This window comes from Neopelma chrysocephalum, unplaced genomic scaffold (assembly GCF_003984885.1).
Source record: "Neopelma chrysocephalum unplaced genomic scaffold, ASM398488v2 Primary Assembly neopelma1_23b, whole genome shotgun sequence".
Classification (NCBI taxonomy): domain Eukaryota; kingdom Metazoa; phylum Chordata; class Aves; order Passeriformes; family Pipridae; genus Neopelma; species Neopelma chrysocephalum.
This window is the reverse complement of record NW_020897692.1, coordinates 15701180-15722402: the sequence shown is the minus strand read 5'-3', so window position 1 is coordinate 15722402 and position 21223 is coordinate 15701180. Positions and strand designations below refer to the sequence as shown.

Genomic DNA, 21223 nt, shown 5'->3' with positions numbered 1-21223 from the left:
CGGACTTATTTTATTCTAAATTTCAGGAAAAGATAGAAATCTTGTCAAATGTACTTAGCTATCAGTATAAGACTATCAGTTGCCTTATGATACTTACTAAGTCATAAGCATTTTCAGCCTGTTATTCCATCAAGTACAGACAAGAGTCAATGTGTCTTACTTTTCAATCCTGACACCCATCTGTGTTTTTCAAATGCCAAATTCCACTCGGTTCATCCTCCCTTGCTGTGTAAGACTGAAGTATTACGGCCCTTGGATACGACTTGTATCTGTGTTCTCCTAGGGTTTTTCTAGATTTAGGCACACTCTGACTTTACCTTAGAGCTTCTATTACTAAACATTGTCACAGTATTATGTTTATATTACTTAAATAAACACTACTGTAGACCCTAGACTATACAATATTTGGTTCATTTTTCTTTCTATTCAGAAAAATTATGTGAAATACTTGAAGAAATTGCAGGCAGAAAATCTACCTCCATCCTAAAGAACCCAACGCTGTACTGATCTCCAAGCTTCTTTCAACAGAAATTTATATTCTTAATGTCTTCTTGATAATTGTATCCTACAATTATTGTTTTAAACGTATAGTGAACTACAGTTGCATTCAGATTAAAATGACCAGACAGATTTGTAAAGAGAAAATTGCTATGAACAGCTGTGTTAAGGATCTGAAGGCAACAAGGAGACTGAGTTGCAGTCACTATACTCTTTAATATCTTCTATAGATTATTTCTAATTCCATGTTTACTTTTATCGGTATGTATTAGCTGATACATCTTTTCTCACTGCCTTTTGCGAGACCTTGTGCAGGTATTATTTTCTTTTCCTTGAAAAACTGTAAAATAAAAAAATAAAAAAAGAAATTACAGTAATAGTAATTTAAGAATTACTAGTGAACATCTAAGGAAGAACAGACATCCAAAAAGTGAAGAGACATTCTGTCTGTAAGGAGATGGGAAAGAATTAGTCTGATTTGTTATACCATGCTATATTCTATCATCTCATTTCTGCATAGGATGGCAATGTAATAAGGAAACAAAGGGAGTTCATGCACTAGAATAAAGAATTGTATTACTTAATATAATGTAATATCTGTAACCTCAAAACAAATTCATTCATTTAATGTGTATAGTGTGATTGCTTAAGTTATTTAATATGGTTAAGATTTGGTGAGAATTACATTGCTTCTCCAACTACCAAGATCACATAATAACTTATGAAAAAAAAAGATTTAATTTAATAGAAATAATAAAAAAATTATTCAGTTATAAATTCATTGAAAAATATTATACTAATAATCTTGTAAGGAAAAAATTCATTCCCTGAAGAAGAATATGTTGGAAACTAATTCATTTGCCAAAAATAAAAAACCCCAACATTTTATATGTATATTTATATAACAGAATTCACTTTTTCCTGAACTAAACAATCACATCAGTTATTATAAAATAGTATGGGCAATCTTATATCTACCTTTATAAAATATATCTGATACAGTTTGATGTGTTCTATACACACTAACATATAGGCTGCATGTGGTTGGATCTCAGCCTGAAATGAATTTTGAGACAGTAATAAAATGATGACTTTATAATTTTATTTTTCTTTAAGATAAAGAATCTATTAATTTTTTTTTTCAGTTGGTTTGGGTTTTTGCTTTTTGGGGATTTTTTTTGCTTGGGTTTGATTTTTTTTTTTTTAAGGGAGCACATAGAAAATAGTTTCAAATCATGTCAAGTTAAAAAAGTTTTTACAAGCCCAGATAATTAAGTACAAGCTGAAAGTGATAAATCAGCTTTGTTTCATGCAAATTTTTAAGATGACACTTGAGTCTATATTGATGAACAAGATCCTTTTGCAAATCTGAAGAGACAAGGAAGAAAATAATTTCCTGAATTGAGTAATCTTTTAGTATTCTGCTCTGCATTTCATCAGTCAAACTGTTCACTTCATCACAGCTCAAATATATGTCCTCAAAACATTTTATAAGCAATATACTAAAATCTCTATAGCACCCACAAATGTTTGCACATTCCTGTGTATTTCCAAGTTATTTTAGATCTGACAGCCTTACTTCTCTTACAATAGTGCAGTTTCCAGTTTTTACTCTAGAAATAAGTATTGTTATTTATCTCATAGTAATCTTCTGTAATATTTTAATAATTTGTTAAAATTAATTTTTTTAAAGACTTACTAGTTGGCATATTGGATTAGAGTGTCAGTGAAATGTACAGTGTACTCTCCTGGGTCTTGATTTACATTTAACCTTGGGAAAGGTCATTGGAATTTGCCTTGGTCTAATGTTAATAACAGGGAAACTCAAGTGCAAGTTATCTAACTCCTTTAAAGGATCACTGAACTGCTCAGCATTTCAAGCTACTCTATTTGAAGTTGCACCAGGGGAGGTTTAGGTTAGATATTTGGAAATTTTTTTTCATGTAAAAGTTTATAAAACATTGGAGCAGATGGCCCCGGGAAACTGTGGAGTCACCATCCCTGAAAGTGTTCAAAAATTGTGTGGATATGGCTTAATGGTGGTGGTTCTGGGTTGATGGTTGGACTTGATGATCTTAAAGATATTTTCCAACATTAACAATTATATGATTCTATGATTTAGTAATTAACAGTAAACTACAAGAAGCATTCAGCCTGGTCTTTTCCCAGAGTAATTACGCTTGTCTTTTGTAAAGTGCTATGAGAGAGATATTCACTAATTATGCTGATTGAGTATAGTTAACACTGAGTTGATATATTCAACAAATATGACAATTATTTATAATTCAATTATAAATCTATTAAAAAAGGGAAAAAAGATTGTGCAATGCCGGAAGGTTATCAAAACTCACAGGAAGGTTATCAAATTCTTAGGAAATTTTGAAAAATAGACTAACGAAATGTGTAATGAAATCATGCCAGGAGAGTATATTTGAGAATACTTACATCTGCTAGGTCAGACAACCTAATTCATGTTATTTATTGTTGTTCTGACAAGACTTTGTGATGTATATATCTTTGTTACTAGCTAAGATGAATTGATCTGTATTCTGTTTGGAAGAATAAATACTAGTACTAGAGTTATCTAGTACTCAAGTGACAATTGCCTAAAATGCTTTAGCCTCAAAAGACATATGAAAAGTCCTGTCTCATATTCTCATCACCTAACTTAAGGACATTTACCTTTCCTCTCCAACTAGAATATTCCTTCATTGCTGAATTAGTGTCTTCAGGGTATTGATTCCCTGAATCAGTCTCTGGAAACACAAGCCCTACAAAACACAGTCTTAATGAAGGTACCCTACCCAAACATTGTGTGAATTCTCTGACTCGGAATTTAAAGCAATTACCAAAGAATTGAGTATAGTAGCTGGATCCGAGAACAGGGAGATGGGTTGTGAATTTTATTTTCGCATCTGGGTCCTGTGTGACTGATAGATTTTATGGTCTTTAACATAGAACAGGCATGTAGTCTCAAGAAGGGCTGAGTTTCTTGGTCAACAGATCAGTTTCATCTGACATTAAATTGCTTTACATGGATACACAGAAAGTGAGGACAAATACTGCCTGTGGACTATGTTGAAAGTACACTGGAACAAAGTGTCTACCAAATGGCAGTTTACAACAGAAGTCAGATGTAACAAAGAATGCCGAGGAAGACTAAAACTCTTACCCTGTGACCTTGGCTGGATGCCAGGTGCCCACCCAGCTTCTCTATCACTCCCCTTCCCAGAGGGACAGGGGAGAGAGTAAGGTGGGGAAAAAAAAAAGACAACTCATGGCTTGAGATAAGACAGTTTATTTAAAGCAAAAAGCAAAGCGAAGCTTGTGCATGCAGAATCGAAGGATAGCAGGTTTTATTCTCTACTTCCCATGAGCAGCCATGGTCGGCCGCTCCCGAGAAGCAGGGCTTCCGTACACGACGGTTTCTCAGCAGGCAGCCATTATACAATGAATGTCCACCCTCCTGCCTTAACTTTTATATCTGTGCTGATGTCATATGGTATGGAGTATCCCTTTGGTCAGCTTGGGTCAGCTGGCCTACTTGGGTCCCCTCCCAGGATCTTGTCCTTAACTAAGGAAGGAATGTTACAGTGTTGGTGCTGTGCTTAGCAGTAGCCAAAACACAGGTGTGTTATCAACACCCTTCTAGCTGCAAATGCAAAGCACAGCACTGTGAGGGCTACTGTGGGGAAATGAACTCCAACTCAGCCAGACCCAATACACCCTGAAATTTCTGCTTTAATTTTTCAAAAAGTAGGCGAAAAGTGAGCTGTAGAAAAGGCAAAGAAAAAAAAATCAACTGGGATACTTTCACAGAAAGTATTTTATAATAAAAATTAAATACTTTTGTGATACTTGAATAGTTGGAGAGAGTCAAACTCTTATTGTGGACATGTTACCACAGATTTTACAGTACTTTTGAAACTTTTACTCAGTGCCTGGGAAAGTTATGGACAGATTATCTGGAGTGCAAGCACACAGCATGTACAGGACAAGAGATCAGGCCCAGTTAGCAGCGTTTAGAAAAGGCAAGTCCTGCTTGACCAACATGATCTCCTTTTATGACCAGGTGACATGCGTAGTGGATAAGGGGAAGGCTGTGGATGTAGTCTACCTGGACTGCAGTAAAGCCTTTCATATTGTATCCCACAGCATTCTCCTGGAGAAGCTGGCAGATCACAGCTTGGACAGGTGCACTATCTGCTGGGTTAAGAAGTGGCTGGAGCGATGGGCCCAGAGATGGAGTCACATCCAGTTGGCAGCCGGTCACTAGTGGAGTTCCCGGGGGCTCAGTACTGGGGCCAGTCCTGCTTAATATCTTTATTGATGATCTGGATGAGGGAATTGAGGGCACCTTCAGTAAGTTCACTAAGATGACACAGTAAGGTGACACTAAGTGGATGGGAGTATTGATCTGCTGGAGGTTAGGAAGGGATCTGAACACTCTGCATCTATCTCTCAGGGCTGAGACCAACGGTATGAGGCCAAGTGCTGGGTCCTGCACTTTGGCCAGAACAACCCCATGCCGAGCTACAGGCTGGGTAAGAGCGGCTGGAAAGCTGCCTGGCAACAAAGGACCTGGGGATGTTGGTTGACAGCCTGCTAAGCATGAGCCAGCAGTGTGCCAGGCCTTATGCCAGTCACTGGCACTAAATTGACTCACTGCAGACACACATTCCTATGATCTGTGGTCTTCCTTCAGCTGCTGGTGCTGAGACCCTCATTCACACCAGCTGCTGACACCAAAGACATTAAGACAGTGGCCTATCTCCAGTTGCAGCCTCCAAAGTCAGTCACTTTTGTATCTCCAGTTCTTTTGTCTAGACCTTACAACACTCACAGATGGGGAGAGAGCAAGACTGTATGGAAAGAGAGTTAAGAAATATTTAACAGAAAGAATGGATAAATGGATAGACTACGGTGATTCATGGCACGTCTCAGTCAGACAAGAGTACTGAACAGCGAACTGTTCACACACTACCAGCCTTTTTTATACCTCCTTCCTCTTTGTATCCACCTCATCCTTGTTTCACCCAGATTCCCTTCCCCTAAACATTTCTTAGTAAGTCTAAGGGTGCAAATTCTGGTATGAATTGGAGTATTTAATCATAAGAATAATGGCAAGACTAATGTTAGCTGTTTGCTATTAATTTATGTTAAAAATGTTCTTTCAGGAAAGAATAAAGAGAGTTTTGAGATCTCAGTGAATGAATGAAGCAATTAATATGTAATAAAAACACATAATTAACAAAAACAATTTACGCTGCTTCTCCCATAGATCCATTCTGTCATTATGAACACAGTTTGAACCCAGAAACCTTTACTTATTTTGAAAAAAACCTTGCAAATACTAATTGTAAATATGAATGTAAAATAATTTTATTATAATTTTATTTGCTTCTCATCAATTTACAGTAACAAGAAAAATTCATATTTTCATTCAGATCATGTGAAATAGTTGCTGCCAGGGCCTTACCTCATTTTAGAAAAAAGATATGACAAAGTTTACAAAGTCTTAATCATAATGAGCACAATCTTAGTATTATGTTTGTGTTTTCTGTGTAAAAGTTCAATATCAAAACAGAAGAGTGTTTTGAATTTGCTGTTAATTTCAGACAAAAAAACAATTCAAGTTACAAGATTCATAATTACACAACTCACCTTTTCTGAGAACACCATACAACCACCATGGAACAACAGAAAAATGTCTGTTTTCATGCAGGCTGTTTTTTTTAGATAAATATTCTTGAAATTTCCTTTGTGATAGCAAACACCTTAACACAGTATCATAGAAAGAAATGTAGACTTAAAACAACTACATTTGGTTAGAAAATAATTGCAAAATTATACTGTATGTTAGTCAATCAGTCCTGTTGCAAAGTGTGCTGCTATACTACACACTTTTACAGCAGGACCTGGGACAATTTATATCAGAGCAAGAAAAAATGAGTTAAATTCCTGTAAGTCTTCCTTCTCCTTCTATGATACTTATGCTTAGGAACAAGGAAGGATTCCCTATTTTCTTTTAGCTAGGTGGAGAATAAAAAGGCAGCTAGTGCACATTCAATAGTCTCTTTTTCTCCTTTTCAGTCCTTTACAGCTACTTGAAGAGCAGGTTGCAATGATTGCTGCCATTCACTAGTTCAGAGAATTGAACTGGTTTTATGTCATTATGGTTTTGGTTTACTGTATCTGGAAGGGTGTTTCTCCTGTCTTCTCCTCTTCTCTCCCTCATTGGGTCAAAATTGCAAGAATACAAAAGATTTTTGTAGGGAAAATTTCAAAAGCACTGTACCCACACAATTTGCGTGGAAGGACAAGAGTAAGTGTTCTAAAAAGATATGGACAATGAGTAGGGAAAAAACTAGCTCCAGAAAACTCTACTAATGAACTTTTCTCCTTTGAAAAAAAGGGGATTTTTTTTCAGTTTTCTCAGAATTATGCTGACTGTGATGCTTCTACAGTGAAGGAGAGGGAGCAAATGGAGAGTAATATCAAACACATATACTAGGAATTTAAAATTCAGCATGCCTATCCCATTTTTATAAAATATAATTCTATACAGACTTAAATATCAACAAGAATTTTCAGTCTTTCACTATGAAAATAAAGATTGGCTTGTTTGGCTCTTGGATCCCTCTAACTCTCTTATGCCTTTCTTTTTTTCTTTTAACTCTTCATCTCAATGTAATAATTTGTTTATATTCTATGATTGTCGGGGATAATTGATGCTTCCAAGAAAGAGACATTTTGAAAAGTTTTGCTGTAGCTGGATATTCAAGAGCTAGCTTTATACTTAGACAATTCTTAAATAATGTTCTTCTGAGTATTGCTACTTTTCTTATATCAACACAGTCAATTTCTGCTGTGAAGCCCAGAATTAATAGTGTTTTTAAATTTGACTGCTCTTCTAACTCCTCAAAAATTATTTACAATAGGATGGCTTTAGGTACATTTTGATTAAACTTTTCTCATGAAAATATCTTATTTGTCCAATATATCAAAAATAAACCAAATAACTTCCTTCTTTTTAATCATGACACACCCTTAAATCATAAGATTGTTGACTCTGAATTATTTCCATCTTATATTTCTAGCACATCTATTAAGAGTATACTGAAATTATGAATACAAATGTCATGATCATTCCAAATCATCAAATCAGAAAGAGTTCTGATTCTTGCAAACTCTGCTTTTAAGAGCCAGTGAGAAAGTGATTATGAGTCTTCCTTTGTTATACCACCAATAGGTGAAAGGTACTAAATATGAAAACTTCTATCATTTGTATGATTTCACTTTAATATATGAGTGCTTTGGAATAGTCACATGTAAGTCTGATTTCTTTATTTTATAAAACTTATTCTTAAAAAAATCTGAGGACATGGCAAACTGTGCAACAATAATCTAAAATAACTATTTTAATAAAGCAAAAGTTCATACGACTATTATAACACAGAAAACCATTTTTGTACCACAGGCAACAAAGGTGCTTCTTACCTGTAAAGCCCTTGTCACAGTTACAAAGAAAAGTGTTTGGAGTAACATTGACGCAGTTGCCATTGAAACACGTAGATGGCTGGCACTGTCCAACTATTTCTGTACAATTTTTACCTATTTGAAAGGAATAATATGAACATTGAATTTTACTAAATATTTAGGGGGTTTGGTGAAGTATTTTTAAATGTCAAATGTATAGCTACAATACAGATAGGCAGATGGATAGTTGGGTATTTGTGTTAATGTCGTTCACTAGTTTTCACCAAAATTACTGAAATTCTAAAGCAAGACAGAAAGATATTAATCTGCTTTTATAGGAGCTACTGTGCTCAACCTCATCTGCCATATAGTCACGAATTCACATATACCTTAAAATGCAGAAATGCTGCTGAAACAGTAGCATTTTTTTCTTTTTAACATGAATCTAGCTTAATGCTTCCTCCAGCATTGAGAACAAGAGATGTTCTCATGTGGAGTGGAATTTGACAGAATTTTTCTTAATATGCAGCTTTCTGGAAATTACAGTCCCAGTTATAAGTTTTTAGTTTTATTTCAGCATACAGGTCTAAATACCATATAATTATGCTTGCCACTTGAATTCCTGCTATGACATCATTGATGGTTCAACAACTTTTCAAATTTCTAATTGACTTTATGTTATGGGAGACACTTTTTCTCCCTTATTCTTGTGTAGCCATGTCCATAATATATAATGGTTTATCTTCCTAATTCTTCTTGTTTACATACAACTTATTTATGGGACCAGTACTGTTAGTACAAAATTATGGCATTACTCAAAACTTTCCTATATAGGCTCACAGAATATTTCAAGCATTGCTTGTTGATAACATTAAACATGATGATTGCTTTTAACAGAATTGCTTGTGAATTTCTCCATTAATTCAGTTAAATTAGTACCAGATATTTTTGATAATATTATTTTCAAAGCCTTTTATTCAGCCCCCAGAAATCATAACAGAAATATTAAACATAACTGCATACCACCAATTTTTTCCACTATATTACTACACTTTGAGTAATTATAAAAATATTGTACTCATAAAATTGACTCATTCATATCTGCGTAATATTCTATTGACAAATGCATTAATAACCAAATTATTACACGCTTTGTAAAGCGACTAAAAATAAATTACAGCAAACTTTATGCAACATAACCTTCATTTCTGTGTTCTATGAACCTCACTTGTTCATGATTCATCAGCTATGTTTCATAGCATAGCATCACTATTGTGAGAGCACAGAAGTTCAGTCCAACAAAGGAACATTGCAAGAACTCTGTTCCACAAGTACAAAAAGAGCTACAACAATCCAATTTGTGATGTGAATTAATATTTCTGGAACTTTCTAAAGCATGCTCAAACTCCATTGGTTTGAATCTAGGAATAATATACTATTTCCTTAATCCTCTTTCTTAACTCCCTGAAAGGAAGAAAATGGCTAAGTAAGAATTTATCTAATCGTGCTGTACTCTCTGGTATTGCAATCCCAACACTAAATTCAGTTTCTCCAATGAGTTTTGAGTAAGTACTGCAATATTTCCTAGATAGAATCAGATGATTTTTTTTTCATTTGTGAAATATTTAATTTGATGATAACAGTATGTTTAATGAATTCCCTTTGAAAGGAACTTTACGGTACAGAACAATCTGGAAGAAAAGATTAAGTATTTTGCTTTGCTTGTTCTTCTAATTAAATATTTGACCTTTCAATTAAAAACAAATTTTGATTTTAAAAATTTCCCTAGTGTAACTTAAAGGTCCTTAAAACTGAAAAGGGAGGGTTTTTTTCAGCAGATTGAATGAAATGCTCAACAAAACCATTTACTTTTTTTCAGCAGCTTGGTTAAGTAACTATTTTTTGGGAGTTTACTACAAACGATTTGTGTTATTTGGTATAAGAACTTAAATTGCTGAACAACAACAAAAGAATCAATTACTTCTATAAGTTCTCAAGCACTTATTAACATCTCATGCTTGAGTAGGAAAGAAACATGATAAGAACTTATTCTGTTTTTCTGTACAATCCACTTATGAATGTCAGCAAGTAGAAATTGTCTTCAAATTCTTGCACAATCTCCTGTAAGTGACTGTTTGTAAAAGTGACTCAGTGCAGGTGTGGTAGTGGCAGTGGAAAATCAAATTATACAAAAGCCTTGCTAATTATGTTCTCATTGTTTTATCATCCATTAAGAAAAGTATATGATCCATGTAACGTTTATTCCTAGAAGATAAAAGAAATACCTGAAAATTTTGGAGAACATGTGCACTCGTAAGAATCTCCAGAAAATTCTGATTTCTCAGTGCAGGAGGCGTTGTTGTGGCAAGGTTTGGTGGAGCATATATCAAACTTCTGGCAGAATGTTCCAGAATAGTGTGAGAAACAATGGCAGTTATACGCTTTTTCCCAAACATGGCTTAGACATCTTCCATGCCCAGAGCAGAATGGTGCATTTGGAGACTGTTGGCAAAACTGCTGCTTCACAGTTACGTTCAGACGAAGGCCCATATTGCACAATAGGGGGCCTCTCTTATGAAGTTCTACAAAGTAATGAGTTCCAACACCAAGCCAATTAGGGTCAACCTGGTGCAGTCCTCTTATCTGGCAAACAAAAATCAACTGTTCTTGAAGAAAAGCAGCTTTAGGGCAGTTAATAAATTCTTCCTTGGAGACGTTTACCAAATTCATTCCATAGGACTGAAAGGATGGCTCAGAAGAGATGAAGAGACTATCACCTAGTTGAAGCTGTAAGGGGCATATCTGAGGGATACTGAGGTTTTGTCCTCCCAAGATTTCCCCAGTAATACTTTTATTCATATTCCAGCATTCGGTGTAAAAGTCTGAGCAGACATTTGCCCTTGGTGTCCATTTGATTACAGTAGGTTTTGGTTCCACTCTCCATTCAGCTGTCATTTGCCTCTCACATATTACCTGCCCATTTACAATGCAGAGTTGAAGAAAGCACACTAACATGGGAACTGCTGATTTTGTAGTCATCATTTTATCTGGCAAAGGGAAGTTGTCTTTCACACCTGCTTCATTACTGAGGATAGCTTTAGAACACTTGTTCCTTAAAGTTCTCGAGTATTTTTCATGGCAACCTAGGAATTCAAAGAGAGGAAAATATTTCTGTTTTCACACCAAACACATTTGAATATTAAATCCTCATTACAAGTACAGAAAATGTACAACAAAACAAGGGCAACATCTAATTACTCTAATGGAAAACTAAATCAAGTCCAATTAACTGATCAGAACTATAACACTTTAACAAAAGTCAGATTTTTCCTATTTTTATTCCTGCTAAAGATTTGATTTTTATTTAGTACATTTCATTGTACTTGTGTGCCGAAGAGAAAGAGTTTAAGAACATACTTTCCATATTCCCTCCCTCTGTTTCCAAAAAATGTTATTCAAGTTAAGATAGGACATCTGTGGCAAAACTACGAACACCTAAGCTCTAGTCATGAGTTTTAACCATAAATATTTTCCTGATAATGATTTATTAGTTTATGATAAAAGTAGATATTCTGAAGATGTAGGCCTGAGAATTCTGGCTTTATGAAGAAAACACGCAAGCAATCCTCAAACCTTTTCTGTTCATACACACTCAGCAAAACACTTCATTAAATCCTTACTTTTCAAAGTAGGTATCTTAATCATATGCTTGATGTTTTTATGCATCACAGTTAAAGACAACAGACTACAGAGTCCTCCATAACTGTTTAATTTATAGATTAGCCTTTTTTGTCCCTTGAATATATCTAGCAATTTTTTATTGCATGGAGATGAGTGATTTGAGAAGGAAAACCAAATTAAGATTATATATAAGTAAGCTTTTTCTTGGAGTCATACTAAAAATGATGAAAACATATTATGTTTAATACTTTAGAAATTTTCCATAGCTTTACATTAGTAAAAGTTTAATTTGTCTTAAATGTAATGTTTTGTCTCACTTTTAGTCTTTTTTCCTCTCACTATACTTATCTGACACTTTAAGATAATGGTTTCTAAACTGACATTTACAAATGAGAAAATTATTTGAAATAATAAAATCTATCTTACAAGGGAAGACATTTAATAAAAATAAAAAATAGTATTTATAGTTTGAAATTTGCTCACATTGTTCTCATTTTTGCACAGCACGTGGAAACACATGTGGATGGTTATTTTTCTACGCCTACGTTGGGCAGGGTACGTCTCAAGGATGAAAGATCACCGCATCCCCAAGATCTTGCTTTATGGTGAACTTGCCACCAGTTGCTGCAAGAGAGGAACCCCAAACAGAAGATACAAGGACTCCTTGAAACAACATCTCAGCCTTGGCCATATCGATCAACATAACTGGTCTACTCTGGCCTCCAATCGGGAGGTCTGGAGACACACTATCTATAACGCTGCTGATGCTTTTGAGAAAGCACGCAGGATCACTCTCAAGGAGAAAAGACAACGCAGAAAGAATCGTACCTTGCAGAATATACCACCTAAGGAGTCTTTCTGCTGTGCCTTTTGCAACCGGACATGCCTGTCTCGTATTGGCCTTATTAGCCACCAACGCGCTTGCAACAAATGTGGGTAGTGCCCTTCCCAAATCTTCGTTCATGAAGCCTAGCCATGATGATGATGACATGTACCTGGTCTACTGCTAAAGTACATGTGGATTATGATACTGATTGAGGTACATGATTTCCTTAAATGTCCTCCTCTTCTGCCATGTACTTCAAGAGTATTTTGGACCACACTTTGGACTATTCTGAAAGATCAAAGCAGGACAGAAAAGATACTGTTTGAGGAAAACTTTAGTTGAAGAATTATAGAAGACTCAACAAGCTGCTGCAAATTATAGGATAGTATCAAAGAGTAGCATTTAGTCTCTCCCAATGTCACCTAAATTGGGATGAAAACATCTAAAATTTATCTATATCCTATTAGTAAATTGCTGAGCATGTGACCCTATCCCAATGACCTTTGTGCAGCAGAATGATCAGCACTGTTTAAGCCTTTGAAGATACCAGAAAAGTGTGACTAACTAGTAGTAATAATAGCAGACTCAAGCTTTAGAATATTAAACTCAGAAGGGGTAGGAACTAGAGTTTGATCCTTCTCCCAGAATAACTTCCGTTTTAATTTAATTACTGAATCCCAATTCTGCCTCCAAAGAGTTTCAGTACTCTAACCACATAGCTCCAGAGCCAGGCAAGTATGTTAATTTCTAATTTTCTCTCTCTGTATTTCCACCCCTGGGAGTTAACTCCCCATAGAAAGAAAGAAAGGACATGGATCTGCAAGAAAACTACTACCCTTGTTGCTGAATACTCATTGTCTTTCTATTTTGAGACCATTCTATTATCTTCAGAATCTCATGATGTTCAATGATACCATTAGATAATGGTCTATCAAATGTGTAGTTTGGATCATTTAGCACTTTTTTCTTTTCAGGTAGCAGTCTTGAACTATTAGATTCATTATAGCTGCTATTACATCTGTCACTGTTATCAGGTATAAAAGTCTGTGCTCTATATTACTGCATATTTAGAAATCCTACATTCAGCAGCCCATCTTTTCATACCTATTTCATAATGAGATTTTCTCGGTACTAAAATAGGCCTTAATAAAAGGTTATTTTTCTTTTTAGATACTTCAAAAAGAAAGCTATTGCATATTTAATGCAGAAGAGTTCTTGACCACTTACATTTTGCCCTTCAATCATGTAATTATGCATCATTATGGTATCACATACAGGTTTCATTTTTACTGGTAAAGAAAATGTGCTTCCTCACAATATTTGTATGGGGTAAATCTGGACTATTTTAAAAAAAGTTATTGGTAGCATTTTAACAGTTCATACTCTTCACAAAAATCGTTATTAGTCTACATGCCACCAAAAAATTATTATGGGAGCACTATGATTAATAATATTAAATAAACAAAATCATCCTGTAAAAGCAATGGAAAAAAAACACAGGGGAAGATAAAAAAGAAATACCAAGAGATTGTTTATTCAGCAATAAAATCATGAAGGAAAAAAGTTATAGAGTGAAGAGCATAAAATGCAAAAAGCCATATATGAAATACAGTTAAAATATTAACATACCTTTCATAGCCAAAAAATTAAATAACTGTAAAGTGCTGATGCCATATCATAAGACAAAAAATGTGATAAGATGAAATTTGAAGTGATTTTGAGAACTTTCATACCTTAGGTCTGCTTTAGGCAAGGAGAAAATCTTCCTATCTATAACTTCAACTGGTTCTGTGTAATTGATGAAGACTAAGAAAAATTCAAGACTGGTATTTGTATGGACACACAGATACTTGAAGAAAATCTAACTCTTGAAGTTACATTAGGTTGGGTGAAAAGCAAAACAATGATCTATTTTGTACTATTGTAGAGCTAAAACAGTTAGGTTTATGCAGAATTTCAGGGAAGTAATTTAAAAGCAAAAATGAATCCCAAGTTATTTGTTTTCAAGTCCAGCATCTTAAAGATTATATGTTCTTTCTATTAATAAATATGACATACTAATGACAAAAATACAGTATATTATAAGCGAGAGTGGAGAAATGCCCACTGAAGATATATAACTCCAATGACCTTCCAGGGAAAAAAAAAAATCTGTCAAAGAAGAGGATAAACCAGAAAATGTTTAGGAACATCATGTTACCATGTTTTGGTTAGGAATGGATCATCTCTTTCCACCTTCTCACATGTCACATGCACACTTTTTTGAATTACTGCCTGTGTTTGACAAACTCTGGTAGGATGCAGTTGAAACCTTGGATCAAAGTGATGTAAAAAGAACTGAGAGGTTGTTGTTGGAGGGCTTGCAAGGTGTCCCTCACCTTCCTCAGGAGCTACATTTAAGGTCAGGTTCTCACTCTTGGTCTTCACCTGGGTTCTGCTGCAAGTAGAGCTGGTACATGACCTTATATCATGATTACCCAAATGTCAGAAGTCAAGTAGGAGGGGCAGAAGGCTGTCTTCGCTGAACAGGGATCTTTTCTTGGAGATAAGGCAAAAAATGAAGGTGTATGCCCAGTGGAAGGAATGTCAAGTGACATGGGAAGGATTCAGAGAGGTTGCTCGCAGCTGTAGGGAGAAAATTTGTGCAGCCAAAGCTCAACTGCAGTTGAAGCTGGCCAGAAATGTGGGGGACAACAGAAAGAGTTTCTTTCAAATATATTGATGGCATAGTCAGTATAGAAATATCATCAGCCCATTAGAGGATGAGGATGGTCACCTCACAATCAGGGACAGAGACAAGGAGGAGGTTTATGCTTTCTTTACCTCTATCTTCAACACGGATGATGGACCAAGGGGGTCTCAGTGCCCTGAGCTGGAGGACCATGACTGTGAGAATGATTAACTCCCAGTCAACCTGAAATTGTGCAGGATCTGCTGCTCCAGCTGCTCCTGACAAATCTATGGGGCCTGATGGGATTCATCCCAGAATTCTCAAAGAGCTGGCTGATGTCATCGCAAAACCCCTCTTGATGACTTTTAAGTGGCCTTGGGAATCTGGAGAGGTCCCAGCTGACTGGAAGCTGGTGAACACTGTCCCGATTTTCAAGAAGGGCAAGAAGGACCCTGGAAACTACAGACCTCTCAGTCTCACTTTAGTGCCTGATAGAATTGTGGAGAAGATTATTCTGGAAGTATTGAAAACCACCTGAAAGACAACACAGTCATTGGTCACTGCCAGCACGGCTTCAGGAGTGGAAAGTACTGCTTACCAAACCTGGTTTCCTTTCATGACAAGGTAACCCACCTAGCTAATCAAGGAAAGCCAGTTGATGTAATCTTTTTGGATTTCAGTAAAGCTCTTGATACTGTCTCTCACAGGATCCTTCTGGACAAAATGTTCAGCACACAGCTGGATAAACATCCTGTGGTGGGTGGGTGAGCAAATGGCTCATGGGAAGAGCACAAAGAGTTATAGTGAAAGGGGTAACACCGAACTGGTGACCTGTCACTAGTTGGGTTCCTCAAGGCTCCATCTTAGGCTCTGTGCTCTTCAACATCTTCATAAATGACTTGGAAGCAGGACTGGAAGGGATACTAAGGAAGTTGGCAGATGATACTAAACTTGCAGGAGCTGTTGACTCCCTCGAAGGCAGGGAGGCCCTGCAGAGAGACCTCAACAAATTATAGGACTGGGCAATCACCAACCATATGAAGTTCTACAAAGGAAAGTACCAGATTCTACAACTGGGATGGGGCAACCCCAGATGTACGTACAGACTGGGGAATGAGATACTGGAAAGCAGTGCCATGGAAAGGGACCTGGGGGTCCTGGTTAATGGCGAGTTGATATGAGTCAGCAGTGCTCTGGCAGCCAGGAGGGCCAACCGTGTCCTGGGGGGCATCAGGCAAAGTATCACCAGCAGGTCATTGGAGGTGATTGTGCTGCTCTGCTCTGCACTGATGCGGTCTCATCTTGAATATTGTGTGCAATTTTGGGCACCGCAATAAAAGAAAGGTATTAATTCTATTAGTGAGCATTCAAAGGAGGGCAGTGAAGATGGTAAAGGGCTTTGAGAGGAAACCATATGAGGAGCAGCTGAGGTCACTTGGTTTGTTCAGCCTGGAGAAGAGAAGACTGAGGCCAGACTTCATTGCAGTCCACAACTTCTTCATGAGGGGAAGAGAAGTAGCAGGCACTGATCTCTTCCTTGAGGTGACCAGAGACAGGACCCGAGGGGATGGCTTGAAGTTGTGTCAGGGAAGATTTAGTGTAGGAGCCCAAACCCAGCTTTCAGCAAAAGAAAGCTCAGTTGATAAACATCTCGTGATTCAAGAAGTTTGGACCCTTGTCCTGGGACCTGTTGATGTGCAAACCGAAGATATAAACCTGGTTCCAAGAAGAATTAAGAAAGGAGTTTTTGAGATGATTGTTAAAGCCACGTCTAAACCCCTGTAATCCCTCTATCCCCCATGTAATCCTACTAGAAGAAAAATTAACTATTTGGAAATTGCAGTAAAAACTTGTGTAACTCCCCAATTAACATAGGTTGTCCCCTTCACTATGTCCAGCCCCAAATGCCTTTAAAATTGAGTTCTCGTGTTCAATAAAGGATTCCAGTTTTCCAGACCGCCAGAATTTTTCAGACCGCCACTGTTTAGGTTGGATATTAGAAAAAGGTTCTTCACCCAGAGGGTGGTTGGGCACTGGAATAGGCTCTCCAAGGAAGTGGTCACAGCATCAAGCCTGACAGAGTTCAAGAAGCATTTGGACAATTCTCTCAGGCACATGGTATGACTGTGGTCTTTTTGGTGGTGAGAGTCCCGCAAAGCATAGAGTCCAATGGGTAAATATACGTTCAGGAGATACCAGGAATCTCCCCTTTGCAGTCTCTTGCAACAGACTCTGGATTTGCTGCCTCAGTTTGATCACATGCAGTCCCCTGGTGGTGGAAGACCTGAGGAATGAGTTTGGGGGCACTTGAAGATCTTTGATGGTTTATGACTCCTTCTCAGCTGCCTGTCACATGAATGTGCTGTGTGTATGTAGTCTTCCCAGAGTGAGGGCGCTTACTCCTGTTTTGTGTGGAGAGATTTCACCATCACACACCTAAAACCCATCTCATCCTTCACCTGCTGAGGCTTGTTTACTTTCTCCCTAAACCTGATATAATTGGACAGTAGTCTTATCTCAAGTTCCCATCACAGTCCAAATTCCAGTCAGGATGAATAAGCTGGAAGGGGGTACTTCAGTGGTCCTAGACAGACAGTTGGTTTTTTGCAGTTTGACAAAAAGTCTTTCTATGATTTTGACAATGTTTAAGACATGAACAGTACTTCAGTCTATCACATGGGTGAAGAATCTTTTTCTGATTTCCAACATAAACCTCTCTTGACACAACTTCAGGCCATTCCCTTGGGTCCTGTCACTGGTCACCTCAGAGAAGAGATCAGTGCCTGTCTCTTTTCTTTGCCTCACAAGGAAGTTGTAAGTGCAATGAGGTCTGCCCTCAGTCTCCTCTTCTCCAGGCTGAGCAAACCAAGTGATCTCAGCCACTCCTCATATGGTTTCCCCTCAAGGCCCTTCACTGTCTTTGTTGCCCTCCTTTGAATGCTCACTAATAGAATTAATATCTTTCTTTTATTGCGGTGCCCAAAATTGCACACAATATTCAAGATGAGACCGCATCAGTGCAGAGCAGAGAGCGACAATCATCTCGCTTGACAGGCAATGCTTTGCCTGATGCCCCCCAGGACACGGTTGGCCCTCCTGGCTACCAGGGCACTGCTGACTCAGATTCAACTTGTCATCAACCAGGACCCCCAGGTCCCTTTCCATGGCACTGCTTTCTAGCATCTCATTCCCCATTCTGTATGAAAATGCAGGGTTGCAGAATCCTGCACTTTCCCTTATTGAACTTCATATGGTTGGTAATTGCTCAGTCCATAATTTGTCAATTAAAATTGATTATCACTTTGTTTCCATTTCTTTGAGGTTTTTGAGTTCCTATATCATGTATTTTATGGGGGCATTTGAAATAAACTTTTCATTAAAATCAAAAATATACTTCTGAAGCTAACTCAAAATCATCCCTTCTTAGCATACTTTAGTTCACATAATGCAGCAATCTCAAAACAAGTGAATCCTCTGATGAAACAAACCTGAAAGAATCACTTTAGGAATGTACCTAGTGCACTCAAGTGACTAATAGATGATTGATCCATATGTATAAGGCTAGTGTGCAGTAGAACTCCCAAATGAAGAATAACATGAATATCAGGTAGTTATAGCAGGTTGCTTCACTGCTTCACTTTAAAAATCCTCTCTTATCTCTCCACACTACTTGAAAATAAAGACAAATCTGTGAATTAAATGTGAACTATACCAGAACCAATTTTCAAACATATTCAAAGAGTTAAACTCTGCTGTATTCCACAGAATTGATCCCTAATTAGAGCAAAGGGATTTAGAACATTCTGTGTGAAAACTAGCATAAATCTTGAAAACAAAATTCATTTTTGCCAACTCCAGATAATTTAGGTTCGTTGAATTGGCTTCCATAGTGAACTAGAGAAAGTATTAGCCTGATTTGTTAATTCTTAAGAAGCCATATTAGTCAAGGATTTCTTGACTGTTACAGTCCATCATGATTTTAGTTCAGGATAGAAAGAAAGAGTAAGATAATTGGACACTCCTAGATGTCATAGAATCACAGAATGGTTTTGATTGGAAGGTACCTTAAATATCATTTACTTTCAACCCCCTCTCCCATAGGCAGGGACACCTTCTGTTAGACTAGGTTGCTCAAAGCCCTGTCCAACCTGGCCTTGAACACTGCCAGGGCTGGGGCATTCACAACTTCTCTGGGTGACCTGTTCAAGTGTCTTATCACCCTCATAGTAAACAATTTCTTCCTAACATCTAATCCAAACCTACTCTCTTTCATTTTGAATTTATTACTCCTTGTTCTATCGCTGCAGTTCCTGATGAAGATTCCCTGTCTGTCTTCCTTGTAAGACTCCAGATACTGGAAGGTCATTATGAGGTCCTATACACAACCTTCACTTCTCTAAGCTGAACAGCCCCAACTTTCTCAGCCTGTCTTGATAGAGGAGCTGCTCTAATGTCCTTATTGTGCCCTACTGTAGAAACCCAGAAGGTAAGGGGCTAATGCGTATTTCTCAAACACCAATAGCCAAACATCTATGGAGTCAACCAAGGACTGTTGGTAAGAACATGCTGTGAGAACAAACAGGCTGCGGCTGGAGAAGGAGGCCACACAGAGGTAGGGCAGCACTTTTCTGGGACAAATGTCCTTGTTCTGGCTCCTGGAGAAGAACACAATGCAGCACAGCACAAGCTGTGGGTTGAGAAGCAGGCATGGAGTGTCAACCAAAAACAGACCCAGTAGGGGGGAAACAAGACCACCAAAGACCCTTAAGCCCTCTGATCCATTTCCAGAAAGGTCTAGAAGAACAAAGTGTGCATGATAACAAATTTTAATAGAAAGCAAGAAACTTAGTCCCAGGGCAGGGGAAACTTATGTATAAAAAGGCATCCCCATGAAGCCCAGGAAGTGTATCTATGTAAGTGACAATGTCCATGTCTACAGTAAGAATCAAGTATCAGTTTATGTTATCAATTCTTGAAGTGGGAAAAAGACACTCATCTTATATACTGTTAAACTGTTAGGTTTGTTTTTGGAACCATTACCAAGCTGTAGTTTAACGGTTAGTTCTTTAGGAAAATTTGTGAGAGGTCAGGTCAAGAATCATTCTCAACAGGGAGTCAGAGTGCAAACACATTTTCTGGAGTCTAAGAAAAAGTGATAGGTCAATGTATCGGGTTTCTGTGGCCAGGTTTCGGTAGTGGGGGGGGCTACAGGGGTGGCTTCTGTGAGAAGCTGCCAGAAGCTTCCCCCATGTCTGGTGGAGCCAATGCCCTCCCACTCCGGGACAAACCCGCTGCTAGCCAAGGCCAAGCAAATCAGGAATAATAGTAAAGCCTCTGTGATAACATATTTAGGAAGGAAAAATAAAGTTATTGTGCATATGAAAATTGCAGCCAGAGAAGAGCAGAGTGAGAACATGTGAACAACAGTGTAGACACCAAGGTCAGTGGAGAAGGAGAGGGAGGACCAGAGCTGAAGTTCCCCTGCAGCCCATGGTGCAGACCATGGTGGAGCAGGTTGTGCCCCTATAGCACCTGGAGGACCAAGGGAGTGCAGAGATCTACCTGCAGCCCATGGAGGAGTTTCACACAGGAATAGGTGGATGCCCAAAGGAGGCTGTGACCCCATGGGAGGTCCATGATGGAGCAGGGTCCTGGCAGGGACCTCGTGACCTGTGGAATGAAGAGCCCACACTGGAGCTGGTTTCCTGGTAGGCCTTGTGACCCTGTAGGGGACCCACATTGGCACGGTCTGTGCCTGAAGGACTGCACCTGCTGGAAAAATGACCCATGTTGCAACAATTTGTGAAGAACAGTTGCCTGTGAGATGGACTCACGCTGGAGAAGTCTGTGAAGAACTGTCTCCCATGGGAGGAACCCCATAGGAGCAGGGGAAGGACTCCTCTCTCTGAGCAGCAGTGGAAACAACAACTGATCGTAACCCCCGTTTCCCATCTCCCTGCACCACTAGGTAGGAGGAGGTAGAGCTTGGAAGGAGGGAGGATGGGGGGGCAGATGTTTTAAGATTTGTTTTACTTCTCATTCTCCTGCTCTGATTCTGTCAGTAATAA

The 21223-nt window shown here is 37.9% G+C and overlaps 1 protein-coding gene across 1 annotated transcript in view; it reads right to left on the bottom strand.

Annotated features, from left to right (window-relative positions):
• The window catches only part of EYS (eyes shut homolog), an 868863-nt gene that overhangs the window by 761598 nt on the left and 86042 nt on the right, over positions 1-21223 (bottom strand). Inside the window, exons 2-3 of the mRNA XM_027698171.1 lie at positions 10263-11120; positions 7999-8112 (exon numbers count right to left, since the gene is read on the bottom strand). Of these exons, the coding sequence (XP_027553972.1) occupies positions 7999-8112; positions 10263-11019 (871 nt within the window). The 5' untranslated portion in view covers positions 11020-11120. The remainder of the gene's footprint in view (positions 1-7998; positions 8113-10262; positions 11121-21223) is intronic.